Here is a 20,642-nt window from a genome sequence, read left to right as displayed (position 1 = left end):
TGCACCCATCCCTTATTTCTTATTGCCTTGAACATAAGGCCTAGGGTTGTAACAGCCATCTCATGCTATGATGAAAAGACCAAGAAAATCACAGAGATGCCAGCTTTCATGGTGTCAAGTTGCTGAACCAAGGCTATCTTTCTCTATATTTCTTGTTATCAGATGAGAATCTAATCTATTTGCTTTAATCTCTGACAGTCAGGTGCTTGCAACTAAAGACATGTCCTAAAGACATTCCTAACTGATACACTTGGTGTCTAAGAGAAGAGGTAGCAGGGCCTTCCCTCTCCCACTCTTCTACCTTTCATCTGCAATTTCCCAACCATTGTCCCTGATGTACACTGTAATCACATTTTACCTTTACAAATAAATAATCAATAAATAAATGTATGTGTATGTGTGTATGGCTAGCAAACAGAAGAAATGGAAGACCTCAGATATTCACCTCTTCCCTATTGGGTGCATCAGGGGGTGCAGTGGCCGCAACTGCCAACAGCTTGATGGGAGTTGTGGTATCGCTGAAAACATCTGACACCTCCTGAGTCATGGCCTCCTGCATCCGGGCTTTCAGATCCTTAAAAACATTGTTTACAAATAAAAATTTCCAAAAATATTCCAGAAGCACATCCGACAGTGTTCTCACTTCACTGACACGTTCATTCATTCAATAAATATTTATTGAGTATCAACTATGTACACAGCACTAAGCTAGCACGGAACAGGTGTAAGATATGAATCCTGCCCTCTAAGCGATTAGAGTCTAATAGGAGAGGTAAGACAAGACCTACATTTCCCTAGAAATTGTTCCACCCAATCAAGAAATCTTACTTCTTTTCTTGGTGGCCTCCAATAAACAATACTGAGAATCATGGGGTTGAGCCCAAAGAAAGCTCTGAAACGAGATGGAGCTCCTCACCATTCTGAATGCTAGAGGGGCCTGATAATGACCACAGTAACTGTAAGGATTGTTTGGTGGGTGCAGTGCCAAATTTCTAAGCATTTTGTTACATTAGGAGGAAAGAAATCAAGAATGGGAATTTTTTTGATACATGTTTTTTCAGTTAAGTTTATAGAAAAACTGATAACATATATGTATCCAATTCTTAACTAGGTCTAAAGAAGTCCCGAAAAACATCCTTTTCATAGTTATCACACTTAGTCCAATCTGTTTTCTGGATTTATACAAAGAAGTCACGGGGCCAGCCCGGTGGCACAGCGGTTAAGTTTGCATGTTCCGCTTCAACGGCCTGGGCTTCGCCGGTTTGGATCCTGGGTGCGGACATGGCATTGCTTAGCAAGCCATGCTGTGGTAGGCGTCCCACATAGAAAGTAGAGGAAGATGGGCATGGATGTCAGCTCAGGGCCAGTCTTCCTCAGCAAAAAGAGGAGGATTGGCAGCAGATGTTAGCTCAGGGCTAATCTTCCTCAAAAAAAAAGAAGTTTCAATCGCCTCTCACTGTTTCTCAAGGTGGGTGGCATTTACTGGCTGGTGATACTTGAGGTGGTTTTTAGGTGTTAAAAAGACAAATGTTTTTATTTTAATAATTACATGTTTCTTATAAAGAATATTAGAAAAAATATAACTAGGTCACCAAGCTCATGGTTTCAGGATTACTAGAAGGTTTTCTTTTAAATAAATTTATTTAAGTTTAAAAAAAGAGTCCATTTTAAGAAAAATATTGATTAAATAAAAAGTACAGGTGATAGGTGGATGGAGCAAATTCAAAATAGCTCTTCACTGAGTGAAACATGGGAAATATAACTTTAGTTGCTGTCACTGGTGAGCTTTTTCCTAATAAGCTGTGGATTTCCTTATATCCTTGGTCACACTCTTTTCACTTTCCCTAGACTCAGGAAATGATATATTTTAAAAAACTCTCTCCCTCCCTAGTTTTTCAATAACAGTAAGCATAAGAAATGTAATGATATGTACTCCTGAGTTTTACCTTTAAAGAGTCTTGGAGCTGAGATGCAAGTGCTCTCGCCTGAGGACTCTCCCCTTCCCCTCTGGCAGCCAGGTCAGCCAGCTGGGCCGTCAGCTGGTCCACTCGGTCACACTTTGCAAGAAGATCTTGGCGATAAGGCCCCATCATGACATTAGCCAGACGATGCCCTTCGGCCACAAGCCCCCGGATGGCAGCCTGACCTGGACCAAGAAGAAAACACTGAAACTCACAAAGACCTGGAGAAGGTACCTACAGTGCCATTCTGGTAAGTTGTTTTTTTTTTTTTTAACAGTAACACTTAGTGGGTTTTTTTACCCTGACAATAGAAAAAAATGTGAGACATACAGAAAAGTATAAATAAAAGTAGATAAACCACCCATAGTCCTTTCACCCAGAGATTGGCACATTTGAACATTTCCTTCCAGTCTTTTTCAATGCCTTGCAAGTCCTATACACACATACAAAATTGGGATTATACTATACATTAACTTTTATTCCTTGTTTCTTTTAATTTAATGCAAGCATTTTTCCACATCATTAAATATTCTTCAAAAATAATTATCTAATGGGGTTGGCCCCGTGGCCGAGTGGTTAAGTTCACGCGCTCCGCTGCAGGCGGCCCAGTGTTTCGTCGGTTCGAATCCTGGGCGCGGACATGGCACTGCTCATCAGACCACGCTGAGGCAGCGTCCCACATGCCACAACTAGAGGAACCCACAACGAAGAATACACAACTATGTACCGGGGGGCTTTGGGGAGAAAAAGGAAAAAATAAAATCTTAAAAAAAAAAATAATAATTATCTAAAATTTATGTAATATTTTATCATATTAACTACAATTATTTGGCCATTTGCTTATTACTAAACATTTATACTGTTTATATACACTCTTGTATGTAACTCCTTAGAAACATCTCTAATTATTTCTTAGAATAAATTCCTATAAGTCAAATTGCTGATTCAATGGGTATGAACATTTTTAAAGCTCTTGACATATTATATGAAATTAACATTCAAAAAGTTTGTACCAATTTATTCCTCCACCAGTAAATTATATGTTAGCTTAATTCCCCAACACTGGGAATCACCAATTTAAAAAATTATCTTTTTATCCAATGAATACAGCAAATGAAGTAAAGAGATCTTTCTGCTTCAGCAGGTTTGCTATCATAATATGACCTAAATTCTTATAGATTCATTCCTAAAATTTCCCAAAAATCAAAACTTCAGGTTATCAACTATACAGGTGACTGTGATGCAGTAGCTCTCACAACTGAACAGTAACCTTGGTAGTTGTGTCTTTCTAAAAATTATGTTTACCTGGGAACTTTCTAAGGACTATAATAAAAGAAATACTATAGAATAGACATATACATAGACTGGAAATAATTAGTTCAAAGTTTCAGTTCCAACCTGAGGACTTTTCTATTTGCCCACAGCAAAATCATTTATTTGCTAATACTTCTTAATTAAATCACAGGAATCTTATTGGCTGCATTTGGAAATGAAGTCATATTACAGAATGACTTACTCACTAGTAGCTGAAGAAAATCCTTCTGTGCCTAATTATAGATGATATAGGATCTCTATCAACAACTTACTTATTTTCACTGAGACCAGTTTAATGAAGGTTGACTGCACTGACGACCTTACCAACTCCCCGGTCATCCACTGTGGGATTATCTATCCACCGCTGTGCTTGCTCAATCTTGCCCTCAAGGTGGACAGCTGCTTTGGCAGGTCTGCTGTTGGCCACAGCCCTGTTGGTTTTGGTCTGCAAGTTCTGCAGGGCCGTGGCCACCTGTTTGGCCAATGCTCGGGCCTCTGGGGAATCTCCTTTCCCCCTGCAGAGGAAAAGACAGCCATCCTGTCACATATAGACACTATTTACATTGAGATGACTTATTTGCTAACACCAATGCTAATAAGGTGACAAACTGCTAATGATTATTATTAACTTAGTTTGAAAGGAAATAGGTTTATCTATTTGGCCCTTAAATAAGCAATTAATAATATAAATTATATATACATAAATATATAATATATATATAAAATATATATATAAAATAATATGAAGTATAAATTATAAATAAATAAAACATTGCATAGTCAACCAGTGGTGAGATCTGGAGCTGGAAAGTCATATTAAGCCTGAAACATGGTAGGTCAAAGCTAGATGAAGAACCCAAATAAATAAAGTCAACACACAGAGTGAAACAAACAAAGCACACCACACAGCTACTAAGAGATGGAGGGAGGCGCTTCTAGTTGCCACAGGATCTGGCCATACTTTAAGCTATTGGGTTCTATTCGATGCCTCTATATATTTTCAATAAACCTCCACTTTTTACTTGAGTTAGTTCCTTGCAACCAAAGAACCTCAACAAGAACATCAACACAGAAATAAAAAGACAATCACAGTTATATCACAAAGGGAGATAACTGTCCCCAAAACTTTATTCCAAAGACTTCAGATTCTAACCATTATGAACATACGAAGATTCTAACACATTGTTTTTTGGTTTTGGGGTTTAATTTTAATTTTTGTTTTTATAGCAGTAACATTGGACTATAACTTTCTGATATACATCATAATATATTTCAAATTCTGTGTAGATTACATCATGTTCACCACCCGAAAACTAATTATAATCCATCACCACATATGTGCCTAATCATCCCTTTTCCCTTCCTCTCCGCCCTTCCCCTCTGGTAACCATCAATCCAATCTCTGTTGCTATGTGTTTGTTTGTTGTTGTTTTTATCTTCTACTTATGAGTGAGATCATATGGTATTTGACTTTCTCCCTCTGACTTATTTCATTTTAGCATAATACCCTCAAGGTCCATCCATGTTGTCACAAATGGCCGGATTTCATCCTTTCTTATGGCTGAGTAGTATTCCATTGTGTATATATATATCACATCTTCTTTATCCATTCGTCCCTTCATGGGCACCTAGGTTGCTTCCAAGTCTTGGCTATTGTGAATAATGCTGTGAAGAACATAGGGGTGCAAGTATCTTTATGCATGTGTGTTTTCAAGTTCTTTGGATAAATACCCAGCAGTGGAATAGCTGGATCATATGGTAGATCTATTCTTAATTTTCTGAGGAAACTCCATACCGTTTTCCATAGTGGCGGCATCAGTTTGCACTCCCACCAGCAGTGTACTACGGTTCCCTCCTCCCCACATCCTCTCCAACACCTGTCATTTGTCTTGTTAATTATAGCCATTCTGACCGGAGTGAGGTGATATCTCATTGTAGTTTTGATTTGCATTTCCCTGATAGTTAATGATGTTGAACATGTTTTCATGTACCTGTTGGCCATCTGTATATCTTCTTTGGAGAAATCTCTATTCAGATCTTTTGCCCATTTTTCAAATGGGTTATTGGTTTTTTTTGTTGTTGAGACACATGAGTTCTTTGTATATTTTGGATATTAACCCCTTATCCAATATATGCTTTGCAAACATCTTCTCCCAATTGTTAGGTTGTCTTTTCGTTTTGTTGATGGTTTCCTTTGCTGTGCAGGAACTTTTTAGTTTGATGTAGTCCCATTTGTTTATTTTTTCTTTTGTTTCCCTTGCCTGGTCTGACACATTTTATATCTTAAGTTCACTTGGTCATAGAAAAGTAAACTTCAGGCTAATCTTACCTATCTCACCTATAAAAAGGAAAATATTAACCTACCTGCCAGAAGGACTAATTTAAATACTCTCTTAAGAGCTCCTTTTTGATTCTAAATTTCTATACTTTCTCTACCATAAAGGACAAAGAAGGTATTTACCATGGTTCTGATCCTGGCTACTCCTGCTGCCAGAAGGTTATATATATGGACACGTGATAACAATAAGTAAAGACGGCATGTGACCACACCTGAAGGCCTGCTGTTCTCACCATTGCCAGTAATTCTCTCCTCATCATTAAGAAACATCAATGAGTGCCTGCGATGCATATGGACTTGTGTTAGGGTCCTGAGAACACAGTTTCCTCCTCTGAGTATTTTTAAATCTAATAAGAATGTAAATAGACTATATTAATGGGCTAATATTAATGAACATAGACCTAACTGTGTTGACATTCTATTTTACAACTGTCAAATTATACATTTCCCCACCTAAATAATTCAAGATTTGGGGTATAAAACAGTGATCCCCTTGGGCCGGCCCTGTGGCCGAGTGGTTAAGTTTGCGCACTCCGCTGCAGCAGACCAGGGTTTCGTTGGTTTGGATCCTGGGCACGGACATGGCACCGCTCGTCAGGCCATTCTGAGGCACCATCCCACATGCCACAACTAGAAGGACCCACAACCAAGAATATACAACTAGGTACGGGGGGGCTTTGGGGAGAAAAAGGAAATAAATAAAATCTTAAAATAAATAAATAAATAAAACAGTGATCCCCAAATGACTGTGCTTGATATACAATCAAATTTGAGCTATAACCTAAGGTGGTCTCTATCACCACAACCTCTTGCCTAAAGTATGCCTACTCTGCTCCTACTGATTTCCTATTTCACGATCCTAGGCAGGAATTTGCTTTCTTAGCAAACATTGCCCTCTTAATCAATATAAGACTTGAAAGAACTCTGAAGTACCTCTTTGGAAAAATGTGAGGCACTCTCTCATGGAAGAACAGGAAATGAAACATGAAAGTGAAATGAAAACCCAAATCTCACAAAATACTTGACTATGGTTATCTGTGCAGAAGTGGCTAGAGGGCTAATGTGGGAAAGAAGCAACTTTTACTTTTGACATCGTACCCTTTCTTAATGTTCATTTAGCATGTGCTATAGGTTTTCTTTTCTAAAGAGAGAAAAGTATCTATCAAAGGAAGAAAGTAACACCTCTTTTCTATATAGTCAAAGTAGTGCCATGAAAGCCTTTAAGAGAAGAAGCTGTGGTGAGGACGTCATATTTAAGGATCTTTTCTAATTACTACTTAGGAAATAACACTTCTAGGGAAGAAGAAAGTATTTTCTCATGCCTCCCTCCAATCACACCCCCCCACACCACACACACACACACACACACACAAATCTTTTCACAGCTAGCCACAAAAATTATTTTCCTCATATGCCTGGGATACAGATATGTCACAAACATTACGTAACAGGAAAAGTGCCGGCTCAGAAATTTAAAAAATAGATCTCATAAAAGGAGATCTTAGCATCCTAAATTTATTAATTTAAAACTATGTGACCAGCAATAAATTATTAAACTTTAGTTATGTCAGGGATAAAACAGAGTAATATCTGACCAAGCCATGTCACATAGAATTGATGAGAATACAGTGTAAGAGCATCATATGTGCACGTAACCTACAGAATTCAATTATATATGTGCTTAGGAGAAAAAGAGAGAGATTAATGGGCAATTTAAGCAACCAAATACATACTGTCTTCGTAGATCTGCTAATTTAGAAGTCAGAGCAGATATTTCTCCAAGAGAACGTAAAATGTCATCCCTCTCTTTAGGATCATCACATAATTCTGCTATTTTCCGAGCTTCAGCCAAAGCCCCTCGAATCTGTTCTTCTCCTTCTGGTCCACCATTTGGATCTGCAAGCCAATTCTACACACATAGAAATGGAAAATAAGCACACTCTGATCTACTCACAAACCACATTTTATTAAACTTACCAAGACCATCAGAAATATTTTGAAAGTAATCACAAGGCACAGCAGTAATTGTTTTTATAATGCTGATCCTTATTATTTTACATAGGTTCTTAGCTCAGGTAAAATCAAATCAATTCCTCATCTTTTTAAAAATGATTTTTTTCTTCCCCATTAAAATAATACATCTTCACAAGCTTTATCTTATCTTTGAATTAATCACATCTTATTAATTCTTCAGTTTCTCAAACACATGTTTCTTTGCGAAATACTTGAAAATTATTTTACAGTAGTATCAGAAAACTTTAACCCTTTAACATTGCTATGACCAAATATAGTTGTGAATTCTGAGATGAAGAACAATTTTATTCTTTTATTTATTTATTTATTTATTTCCTGCTTTTTCTCCCCAAGTCCCCCCAGTACATAGTTGTATACTTTAGTTGTGGATCCTTCTAGTTGTGGCATGTGGGACGCCGCCTCAGCGTGGCCTGACGAGCAGTGCGCTGTCCATGGCCAGGATCTGAACTAACGAAACCCTGGGCCACTGAAGCAGAGCACGCAAACTTAACCTCTTGGCCACAGGGCCAGCCCCTAGAACAGTTTTAATATACTGTAAGGTACATCAGGAACTAGAACTCTCTTGGTACTCAGAGTACTTACTTTTAACTAATTGAAGTATTCAAAATTAAGATCTCTATCTCAAAATACAGATAAACATTAGTCTAAACCTGCGGTGGCGAGGAGGTGTTTACATTGGTAACTGCTGGGAATTAGTCATCACTTAGAAACACCCATTATCCACCCACAGTAAATTAGGGAGACAGAGAGAGAGATACAGGATATTTATGGAACATTTCTCTTTCTCTTTTATTTCCCACCTCTCCTGAAAATCATCATTACTACCTGAGCAGCATCGATCTTCTTCGCAATGCTCTGCTTTGAGTTGGTCATGGCTTCCAGCTTGCGGGCTGCATTTTCCACTTTCGCTGTGAGCACATCTAGACCTTGAGACACCTGCTGGGCTTTCTGCATGGCCACTGGTGAGGCGCCTTGTCCTCTACTCAAAACAGACAGATGCTGTCATTGTACTCTCTCAAATACTTAATAGCAAAATATTACTAAAAGCACAATATATGTCATTTTTGTTAACATGCTTGTGTTTTTCCTTTTCTCTAGTAAATCGGGGATAGCACAAGAAAACACAGAGATAAGCAAAGCAAAAGACCCAAACTGTCTACTTTCTCCTTTGCTCTTAAAAATACACATTAGCTTCATGGAACTGCATAACCACTTTAAATATCAGGCCTGCAAATTTTGATAATAATGATTCTCCTCTTGGTGGTGATTACATAATCAAACCTAAACTTCAGCAGGGAAAATGTGCTTGTGATCTTATTGCCATGGAGGATTTTGTTACCATAGTAAAGTATGCTTTAGAAATAAACAGCCCACTAGATTATTTACTGGCAACTATACATTGAAAATGTTTCAGGAGGCAGCATGCACAGTGTTACTGAAAGCACACCACACTGCGACCAAGCAGATCTGTGTTCAAATCCTGACTCCTGATACCTGTGGAACCTTCTTTACAATGTTCAACCTCCCTGGGCTTCAGTTTTCTAAATTATAAAGTGAGGGTTGGGGAGGTAAGAATACTTGCTCTGCTTACCAAACAGAGTGGCTTCAAGCAAAAAGATATAATTGAAAACACTTTGGCAATAAAACAATACACATATACAACTATTATTATGATTGAATTATCATCATTATTATTATAATGATATAACCTAATGATAATCTTAAATGTCTACCTTCCACTCCTAGGCAATCTGTAAATATCAAACCCAGTTAGTACTGAGGAAAAAAAGCACATGGTGACAAGAAACCATTGTTTCCCAGTAAGTTCCTAAAGAATTAATTTCACTATTTTCCTCTCTCAGAAATGGTATGCTACTACTACAAAAAATGATCAGTTAGCAGAAACTTATTTTCCCTTTGTAAGAGACTTTCCACGTCATAAACAAAGTAAAATTTGCCATCTTTATATAAGTTCAGATTTTTTAATCCACCCAGCCTGGTAAATTCAATAATAGCGGTGGCAGCTTTATCATTTGGTAGAATGGCATGGCTGATCATCTTAACCTGAACTTTAGAATGAACTCCAAAACATCTCTGCTTCCCTTACTAATAGTATGGATGTCTGTCATTCATTTAGCTATCCTCTTTTTAAATTTATCTCTATTTTTCATCTATACCGATACTTGAGATAATAAATCAATAATATTTATTGCCAGGTACATATACCTTTTATTTGTCCTTTGACACCTCCCTTTTACATGGCAGAAAAGTGGAATACTTTTAGGAAATATTCTTTTTATGATTTAATTTGCTTTTTTCCTTCAAATCTAATAATTCATGATGAGGAACCCTTTTGGTACAAGAGTCCAACTGTGCAAAAGTAAAAACATTTATGGGCTACATAATTTTTCATTCAAAATAAGAAGTGTACAGTCCCATGGTGGTAGAAATATACACTTATAATCTAGAAACTCTAGGTGACCAAATAGAAGAGTATCAATGACAAAATTGTTACTGAGTTTCAACTACAAAAATGTTAAATAACTAGGCATAGTTAAGAACAGGTAACAGGGAGACAGCTTTCCAACCTTTCATCATGAAAGGATGTTGCAGGCTCCAGCGTGAAGCAGGTCCATAGCTGCTCCTCACTCTTCTAGACTTTTCTCTTTACAGACAGATGGTCGATCCCATACAACAACTACTTCATTCTCTGCTCAAATTCATCTTTCTCTAAATACATACAATTGCGTATTTGAGAATTCCAAGTGAAAACTGTCTACCACACTGGGAAAAGGCTGCAGACAAAAGAGCCAGCAGCGAGAAATTAGAAGAGCCAAGAATCTTGTCAAACTGCATTGGCATTTCTCCAAATGGGAACAGAACTTCCTTTTGTCCTTTCTGTAAAGTTCTGTCATGCTCATGACAGGGGAGACTGCTTCACAGTAGGAGAAAAAGGCTCAGTGAGCTCAATGAAATCCACTTATTTATGCTGTTCCTTCTTTCCTTCAAGAGAGAGACTCTTAAACCTGAAGCCCATGGAGCTTCCAGGGCTACAGTGAACCCATGGACCTCTGGAAATTATACATAATATTATAGGGGCATGTTTATATGCAACTTTTTAGGTAGATATTAATGGTTTTCATCAGATTATTAAAATGATCTTGGTCCAAAAAATGTTAAGAACCACTGCTTTAAGAACTGTATTCTTAAGTCTATTATGTTAATACATTTGAGACCAGGTATAATGGTATGCAACATGTCGAGGAGGCCATTTCTGAGGCCGTAATTTGTATGGAGACCCTGTATATTCCAATTACCTCAAGATGTTTCATGACATTCTTGAAGCAAAATTAAACTTCATCTACACTAGTGTTTCAACATAGTTCAATTTTTCTCAATGCCCATATTATAAAATTCCTAAAATTCAAGATCTTTTAGAACTGCATTAACTGTATATATGAGTTCCAAACAAACCTGTATTACACTCAGTTTTCTTTCTTTCTTTCTTTCTTTTTTTTTGGTGAGGAATATTGGCCCTGAGCTAACATCTGTTGCCAATCTTCCTCTTTTTTCTTGAGGAAGATTGTCCCTGAGCTAACATCTGTGCCAATCTTCCTCTATTTTCTATGTGGGACTCCATACCTTGGCTCAATGAGTGGTGTGTAGGTCCGTGTCTGGGATCTGAAAGTGTGAACCGCAGGCCACCAAAGCAGAGTGCACAAACTTAACCACTATGCCACCAGGCCGGCCATATACTAAGTTTTCTTAATAGCCGACTACATATATTTAGTTTATGGAGGAAAAAATTCTAAAAGCCAAGACCTGAGGTGAGTAAAAGATAGGTAAAAGAATTATACAATCAAATGAACAGTGATGAAATAGAAACTCAAAAGAGCCCAGAAATGACCAACTTAGAGGATAATCTATTTAGCTGATTTTAAAAGTGATATGAAATCATTCCAATGTCTTTATTCTTTCTGTTTCTTTCTACCCATCCTTCATAAAAGATATCTACTCCTTGCCTCTTATTTTTCATAAGCCAATGGCTAGAAATTAAAAAACCAGATTTCTATTTCAACTTCAACTTTATTACAAGGCATCTGCATATTTTAAAAGTTCAGCAAAGAGAAAATTCACTTCAATTTCAAAAGAATTAGTAGATTATGATATCTATGTTATCTATTAGACAAAGAGAACTAGAAACCTGCTTTCTGAATCATTCTATCAGGCAGGAGATCCTATCTGTTACCCACTACTGCTCTGCTAAGAGCAGAGGAACTTTACCTGGCTCGGAGGTCAGCCACTTGGTCAGTCATCTGTCCTAGCATTTTGCAGGTTCCCAAGATCTCCCTGCGTTCTTTGCCTGCACAGAGTTCGCCAACTTTTCCAGCTTCATCTAAGATCTGCCTGATGGCTTGCTCACCAGCATCCCCTAAAATAAAAAGATATTCAATATCTACATTGTTGACACATTAATTATTTAGAGAGGATGCTTTACAAGTCATTTCATTCATGAAGGAACAGATGATTTTAAACAATAAGACAAGTGAATAGAAGGCAATACATCTGATAGCTAACAGCCAAGCAGTGCCCTTACAACCACAGGGTGAGGTTTCAACCACAGATACTGCTAAAAAAGATATACGTGGAACCATATCCATCTGGAGATAGTAAGCAGCTTGTGGTAAGAATATGGATGACGAAAATAGGCCCTAACAGTTTCATAGTACTTAGCACCTACAAACCTCCCTCCAATAGGCTCTTCATTCAAATATTAATCTAAAACTGAATAAATATTAGATTAGAAAATCCATAAAGCCTAGCTTAATAACCTATTTGGGTCTTATCTGTTTATATAAGTCAACTTTACTTTCCAATTCTTATTGGCATCATCATTTAATCTGCTTAATTACTTTATTGACATAAATGGAAATCTGCCCAATGGGAATGAGAAGAGAAGAGTTTTTATTCAAAATAATTACCTTTCTGAGTCAGGGAAGGGGTGAACCAATAATTCGGCAAAGAATGCCCAGTTCAGCTTGGTTTATTCCTCCATGAATAGGGGTGATTATTCTATACTCTTCATTCTTTTAAAACTAGTAATGCTTCAATTAGTCAAAACTATCAGAGAATGGAGTATGTCCCTAAATAGTGTACTAGTTATCTCAGGATTATGAGATTATGGAAAGACTTCTTTCTTTATTTCTTTTGTTTGCCTGGTTTTTAGCTTTTTATTGTATCTACAGAAAAGTAGAAGCAGAGGGTTACCTGGGGAGGCACTGGGGTCACGGAGCCAACCTTTGGCCTGGTTCAGTTTGGAGTCTATGGAGGCCAATGCTCTCTTCATGGCTTCAGTGTCCTTTTGAAGAGAAATACCACGATTATTTTCTTTGCAAAAATTGAGATACTATGATACAAAGTAAGACAGAGAAGAAGTTACAACATACAATAGCTAAGGTAGTCCTACAACAGCCTTAAAAAATATTCTCATCACACCATAACGCCTATTTCTGTCAAAATGCAGCGTCTTGCATGCAAATCTTCAGTTAATTCTATTCTCTTTCCTGGTCTCCCTATTGCCAAACTGTGAAAATTGGTAAAATTGCTCAAGCCAAAAGATGTTTAATGTCTTCAGCAGGAAAAAGCCCTGTTGTCACATGCTTCATTATTAGACTTTCTACTAGTCAACATTCATCTACTTTAGCCCTGCCAAAGCCCTCCCAGCTTCAGGGAAGCCTCATTAGCAAGTGGTGCCACAAATCACAGTTCTTTTACATCTTGTTTTGAAATACACACCTACTGGATAATGTTTCACTATATTTAATTAATCTGAAAAACTTGGAATTACTGGTTGGAAAAAATTAAAAATGTTAATCTAGCAATTTAGTTTTAATTCCACAAATAAACCACTAAATGTAATACAAGAAAGAAGTCTTTTTCTGGCCTTCCCTGCCACGCATCATCCTTAGTTCCCGTAACCATCCCTAACCTGGAAGAAGAGGCAGGATAAAATAAGTGGGTCTCAATTTAACGTTTACATTCAGGATTCATAATGGCTAGCATAAATGAGAAGCTGAAACAACAGGCTAGTCACTTTAAAAATATAAATATATTTTAATAAAAGTTTTAAAAATATAGAAAAATTCAGAGAACAATATAACAAATAGCCATGTACCCATCCTCACAACTGACAGACTGGCCACTTCTTAAGTCTCTATTTAACAACTTAAAAGATAGCCTATCTCACCTTTACTCTAAGGAACTGGCTCTTACAGAGTCCATCCATCAAAGCACAGAGTTAACCTTTGAAATTCTAGGCAATGCCCTAAATCCCTACCTTTTGTCAATTTCCGGTCTTGCAAAACTGGGGTTCTTAAATATGTTGTACCACTAGTTTTCCACAGGGGGGAACCAGGAGCATCCTTACTTCCAACTCAAAGGAGACCCAGCACTAAGCACAAATAAGCCCTGGGAGCACTCATAGTTAGATATAAGGTCAGCAGCCTGACCCCAGCTTTTCCAAAGTACCTATTCAAATTATAGGACTCTCAGCTTTGGATTCCTTTCTTCTGCATCTCAACAGATACAGGTTGTTCTACTCTTGTAACCGTGGCGATCTAAGGCTCTAAATGGCAAATCTCAATCACAGCAGCTAAAGAGAAGCGAACTAAATTACTGAAAAAATGGAAATAAAATAGTATTATCATCAAGTTATATGGAATTATGGTAGTGCTATATCAGTCTAAAAGGCAGAGTCATAGGAGGATCTATTTCAAAATCCATTTGTAATTAGCACAAGTAGACAAGTGGCATTTTTTAAGTGCTCTGATTCTCTAATAATTTAAATATCTGCTCCTCTTCCATCTTGTTCTACATTTATCTCTACAGAAAATTCTGCCTTCAAAAGTCAACTTGAGCTTAAATCCAAAATAGCAAAGCCAAAATCAAGAGCTCTTTAGAGAGAGTTTCAGGCAACTCCCAACCTCAGAGTTGGATAGCCTTTAGGATCAAACACGAATTATAGGACTTTGTGTGGGTACAGACTAAAAAAATTCACAATCTCTCACCTAGGAAGCATGTGTACATTCTGATGAAGAGAAATGATATTCATGTAAAAATACTTAACTTAAAATCTGTTAATAACCATTTTTCCAACACACTTATATGAAACAATAGATATTTACTAATTTCAAAAATCTAAATTTAAGGGGAAACAAAGATCAGAAACTTAAGTGTCTACTCTAGCATTAAAGGCTACTAGTTAGGAAACTAACTTTAATTGAGCATTTCCTGCATGTTAGGTTTTGTTTTAGTCGGTTTTTTCCCTCAATTACTTCATTGAACTTCAAATTTAAATGTAATTAAATTTTACAAATGAAGAAACAGGGGTTCAGTCCTAGAATCTAATTTGATCTCAGGTTTGTTGACAACAAACCTCATTATTTTATGTTAGATGAAACTGAGGAATTTTTTTCTTTTACCAAAGAAAGTTGCCAAAGATTCCACTAACCTTCTATAATAGTCAGCAAATCTTTGCCTTGTCGATTTTGGCTTTGGTCAATACTGCCCAGAAAATCAGCTCTAGAAATAAAATTCATAACCCTCCCTAACCTAAATGACTGCTTTTATTCTCCATTGCCCAAAAATGATTTGAAACACAATGGAAAAACTGGCTTTGCTCTATTCAGTATCCTCAAAAATCATTGCTTTTTCCTCCCTAATAAAGTGTGAATGGTGACCACACCTCAAAGAAAGAATCTGACTCTCAGGATGTGAGTAATTTACTCCTGTGTGGGAGATGTGACAACATCAAGAAGTTAAAATTAAGAGAGATGCTCATTTTCCCCTAAAAAGAATCAATGGTAAATTGGGAATAAAGCTGCATTTTTAAACTGAGAATTGCAATTAGTTACCCAAGTTTTCAATAGCATGAATTTTAGACAGTTTTGGAGATTTAAAGCAGTCACTGAAAGGGCCACCTTAAATTCTTTCTGGAACAGAGCAAGTTGTAAATAATCATTTAAACACAATACATTTTAATGTCATATCTATTAAAAACAAAAATGTTTATGGGAACAAATATTTTGGTCTCCTAAGAATCTCATATATATTTCTTTTGAAGGGCAGTATTGATTATGGAATTGACAGAATTCTGTCATAAGCAACAAAAGAAGTATAAGAACACTGGATCTAATATAAACAAATTCACTAAACAACTAGGACTAGAAGTCAATTTTGAGACATATTTATAAACAGTGAAAATAATCACAACCCTTGTGTTCAACCATACTATGTACAAAGCTTTTAGTTAAACCTTGTCACGTAAGTCTAAGTATCCAGAGTACAATCTGGGTATGAAATAGAAGAGAAAAAACCTGCAACTTCATTTGAGTACTTTTCTCTATAAAATCCCAAATTTGGGAAAGAGAAAAGTCTCTACCAATCTCTTCTCTGGTTTTTTGTTATTGTTTTTTAAGAATGTAAAGAAACCAGATCTAGTCATGCAGCTTTGGGGACAGCTGGCAGGTTTCTGGTCCCCTCCGCCTATAGTCCCCCTTTTTTTTTTTTAACCACTTTTTTTTTTTTTTTTAAAGATTGGCACCTGGGCTAACAACTGTTGCCAATCTATTTTTTTTTTCCTGCTTTATCTCCCCAAACCCCCCCCCCCGGACACAGTTGTATATCTTAGTTGCCGGTCCTTCTAGTTGTGGGATGTGGGACGCTGCCTCAACGTGGCCTGACGAGTGGTGCCCTGTCTGCGCCCAGGATCCAAACCCTGGGCCGCCTCAGCGAGCGCGTGAACTTAACCACTCGGCCACGGAGCCGGCCCCTATAGTCCCCTTTATTATAAAACTTTTATGAGTCTAGGTTTTAAATGAAAAAACCACAGTGCCTTGGCACTCTCCCACACATACCAAAAGGTAGAAGGACAACCTAAAAGAACTCCTTTCTACACGCTTTCCTCTGAAATTTAATATAGAATTAGACCTAAAGAACATTGAATAATACTGAGAACCAGTGAGTTCCTCCAACAGACAATCAAAAGGAACTGCGGCAGAAAAAGAAAGGTCCTGCAACCCTAGGCTCTTGAAAATTTTAAATATGAGGCAAAGAACCGCCTCTCTCTCACTGCCTAATCTACTCTCCCTTTGTCCACAAACACCTCCCTCCCCACTCTTCCCACTCCATTCCATTCCTGACCACATTTCCACCCACAAATCAGTGTTTTAAACAAGGATGTTTCTGGAAAGAATAGACTGGGCAGTAGAACAAAATCTTACAAATTACATTTAAGCAAGAAGAACAAGTCGTCTAGCCTGAGACTTCAGGCAAGTTACCCTTCCAGGCTTCAGTTCCTCATCTCTAAGAATACCTTCCCTGCTCTAAAATTCTATGCTACCTGTGAGTGCACAAACGCATTTCAGATGTACCAACTAAAAAGATCACTTGGATCAGAAGGGAAATGTCAAGTCCTTTAACATTTTGGGCTTTTCTCCTTTTTGTGGGGAGGGGATAAAATATCATAAATGCCTAACTAAATTAACTATTTAACTCAAACTCCAAGGGATAAATCTTTCATTGCATTAGCTGCTAAAATAAAACACTAGAAGACTCATAAAAAGTTCACATACAACATTATTTTTTCAAAAATGAAATAAAAATCAACCCTTAAATCCCAATGGTCTGCTGTAAAGGCAAGTATTACAGGATTGCATGTTCTAACCAATACTTCCTCCTTTGGTAGAGAGGAGTAATCTATGCAAGACTTCTGAGTCAGTCACTACATCTTCGCCCACCAGCCCAGGCCCAGAGTGGGAGGAGACCCACAGGAACTAACTTTGAACAATAGTATCTAATCACTCAAGGTACGGCTGCAGGAGTCCCTATGCAGGGTTCAGAAACTCTTAGCATTGAAATGCTTTTTAAATTTTTCTCATTTCCTTTCAATTCTCAGCATGTTTCAAGATACAGGTAACATAAATACAAAAAAGAAAGATTAAATATAGATTGCTAAATTTACAAAGGGTGGAATTAGAATTGTTTTTAATTCACAAATTCTTTTATTTCATAATGTATTCCCAGCAAAAATGCTAAACTATTTTTTAATGATCACTGTAAGACGATTATTGCTTTAAGGAGGGGAAAATGTTTACTTTCAAAATGAAATGAAGTATTTAAAGTCAAAGTATTTTTAAATTTGTAAATCTGCAATTTGAGTGTTGGTATGAAAGGTAAAATAATCAGCTATTGCATTGCCTCTTTAAAATCTTAACTTATTTGGCAAGACGCACTTTTACCAAGAATTTTTTCCACTTACTTTCTTCCCCCACTTTTCTAGAGGAACCACCACTTTCCAGGAGAAAACTGCACCAGTGGGGAAGCATGAAACAAGTATGGTAAGACAAGGTTAATTCTTTATTGGTAGGGCAGAGGAGGTAAAAGATACCGTAGTATTAAACAGAATGGGAACCCAGGGGTCACAGACAGTCATGGTCTGATTAATTCACTGCTTACAACTGAGAAACGAAAGATGCATAATGCTACTAAACTGAAAAATAACCAAAACCTTACTTACCAATTTCCATTGTCAAGGTAAAATTTTTTTTCTAAATATTCTACCAAGTAATAAAACAATTACTCTTAGAGGCTAAGGGGAGGTAGAGTGGATGGTGATTGAGTCGGGAGGGAGATTGTCATGTATTTTTTTCATAGCATTTTGATTTTTGAACCAGGTAAATGTAGAACAAAAGCAAAATAAAGCTAAAAAATAAACATTTCTTGTTCATTCTGATGTCATTATGTACTTGAGCACAACTAATCTTATTTACTTTCTTTCATTATGGTAGTTTGTTTTGCAGCATCCTAGCAGTCTGGTTCCTTCAAGGTCAGCATAAAACTAAAACAGCTACAAGACTGTACACCATGGGGACCAGGTCTATTTCCCTTATATATCCCCCCAAGTGCCTAATCCTTATCCCGAAAAATTCAACTGACTAATTTTTTTAAAGCAGCAGCTCTCAATGGCACTTGGGCAAAATAAAGCTTACTAACAATTTACTAAATGATGTATGACTTTTCCTTGCCGAAAACAGAGAAATATTCAGACTTCAATGCCTGCTTCTCCTTTTTACTATTTCTCCTCTGCCAGAAGCAAAGGCGAGAGAATAAGGAAAGAGATCAGGTTAGGGGAACATGAGGTCATGAAGAACTATGGCTGATTCACAGCTTAGACAGCAGAACATGCAGTGAGCTATGGATTGAAGTCAGGAAAAACTTTAGATACACCTTACTTTTTTCCTTTTGATTTTGAAGGCTAGGATTAGTGTGAAGGATAGGTGCCCCATCTAAACTCTCTAGCCTACCCTTTTGATTATGGCTGAAAACCTCAATGATACATCACCAAAAGCAAAATTCCATACCCTGCAAAAAAGACTGGTAGGAGAGGCAAATACAGAGACAGCATCAGCTGAAAGTTTCCTTTCCTAAGAGAGAGTCCACAGGTAACTTAAGAGTCACCAGCTACCTGGGGAAATCTGCCCCTCAAATGAAGTCAGTGAGAATGACCAGGCGAGAACAGTTCTCAGGAGCCTGTCAAAGAGATAAAAGTACCCACCAAATAGAGAAAGCCTGATATCCCATAATAATGTCTTTCCTTTTGCTTTCCCCAAAGAAACAGCTCAATATGAGCCAGAGTCAGTCTGCGCAGCACAGCCCCAAGTCCCATATTAAGTTATATTCTGACACATATTCGAGCACAGTGTTACACACCGGCACACAGAATAGGCACAGCACACAGCACAAGAAAACCTCACAGACATGCTTTTTCTCTATTTAAGCGAAAAAGAAACTAGAGGGCAAGAAAAAGCTTACCTTCTAAACGTGAGAAAAAGAATAAAACAAACAAGAAAACAAAAAAAGATGCATAAAGAAGTCATAACAGGGAAGTGAAAGTTGTTAAATATGCAAAAGCAAAATTAAGTAAAATATCAAAGACTTAAAATGATTTTACCATATAGATTTAAAATACAGTCTTAGAACTTGTTCAAGAACTTCGTGTCTCTGTAAACAAATCCATAGTTAAAATAAGCTGACTAATTTCTTCTGCATATTTAGATGCGCTTTCTGGGCAACAAGAGAGAGGGCTGGTGATTTTAGGCCCCAGCTTTTTTTTTAAAAGATTTTATTTATATATTTATTTTTCCTTTTTCTCCCCAAAGCCCCCCGGTACATAGTTGTATACTCTTCGTTGTGGGTCCTTCTAGTTGTGGCATGTGGGACGCTGCCTCAGCATGGTTTGATGAGCAGTGCCATGTCCGCGCCCAGGATTCGAACCAATGAAACACTGGGCAGCCTGCAGCAGAGCACCCGAACTTAACCACTCGGCCACGGGGCCAGCCCCTAGGCCCCAGCTTTGATCTTACCTTACAAGTATCCTGGAGGACAAACATAGCCCTACCAGCACCCAGTGGAAGTCACACTACAAAAATCCCCTCTTTAGTCTGCTACCAGCCTGCTGGGTAGCCTTAGAGACAACATTTGGGTCACACATGGGGAAGCTGGATCCTGGAGACAGTGTGTTCGCCCCACCACCTGTATCCTGGGCTCCTACACAGAAAGTGTAAACCCAAGTGTCTCTGTTCCCCAAGATAGTCACTAGACAGGGAGAAGCAGACCAGAACAGCAGCAACACAAAACCACAGCTGCTGGGCTCTAGAAGGAACCCATCAACTCTTTTGGAGTCCAAGAAGAAATTCTAGAAAAGGGTAAAGGGATCCCCTCAAACTAACTGACAAAAGTGAAAACTAATATTTTAATTAAGCTCTCCTTAGGGAAAACGAAATGACGAAGGGACACACCTAGAAATGCCAACAGTTTCCCTCTGTAGATTTCTCTGGGTCAAAGGCTGGTTACGGAAAAGTTTTCCATAAAATTTAGTCACAGGCATATTCTGTATTTTACTTAGTCACCTAGTAACAACCACCCATGAAAAAGGT

General features: G+C 37.6%; 1 protein-coding gene and 1 long non-coding RNA gene across 3 annotated transcripts in view; one reads left to right on the top strand and one right to left on the bottom strand.

Annotated features, from left to right (window-relative positions):
• Positions 1–20,642, bottom strand: part of VCL (vinculin) — a 96,908-nt gene that overhangs the window by 20,293 nt on the left and 55,973 nt on the right. For both annotated transcript variants that reach the window (XM_070566307.1, XM_008517854.2), the window contains exons 7-13: positions 12,916–13,006; positions 11,932–12,079; positions 8,473–8,626; positions 7,347–7,522; positions 3,600–3,790; positions 1,947–2,146; positions 446–574 (exon numbers count right to left, since the gene is read on the bottom strand). In XM_070566307.1, coding sequence (XP_070422408.1) covers positions 446–574; positions 1,947–2,146; positions 3,600–3,790; positions 7,347–7,522; positions 8,473–8,626; positions 11,932–12,079; positions 12,916–13,006 — 1,089 coding nt within the window. The remainder of the gene's footprint in view (positions 1–445; positions 575–1,946; positions 2,147–3,599; positions 3,791–7,346; positions 7,523–8,472; positions 8,627–11,931; positions 12,080–12,915; positions 13,007–20,642) is intronic.
• Positions 17,500–18,632, top strand: LOC139074718 (uncharacterized). The gene is made up of 3 exons (XR_011524394.1): positions 17,500–17,619; positions 17,987–18,044; positions 18,495–18,632. It is a non-coding gene; the product is annotated as an uncharacterized lncRNA (long non-coding RNA).

This window comes from Equus przewalskii, chromosome 1 (genome assembly GCF_037783145.1).
Source record: "Equus przewalskii isolate Varuska chromosome 1, EquPr2, whole genome shotgun sequence".
NCBI lineage: Eukaryota > Metazoa > Chordata > Mammalia > Perissodactyla > Equidae > Equus > Equus przewalskii.
Note: the sequence above shows the minus strand (reverse complement) of the source record. Positions and strands in the feature narration are given on the sequence as shown.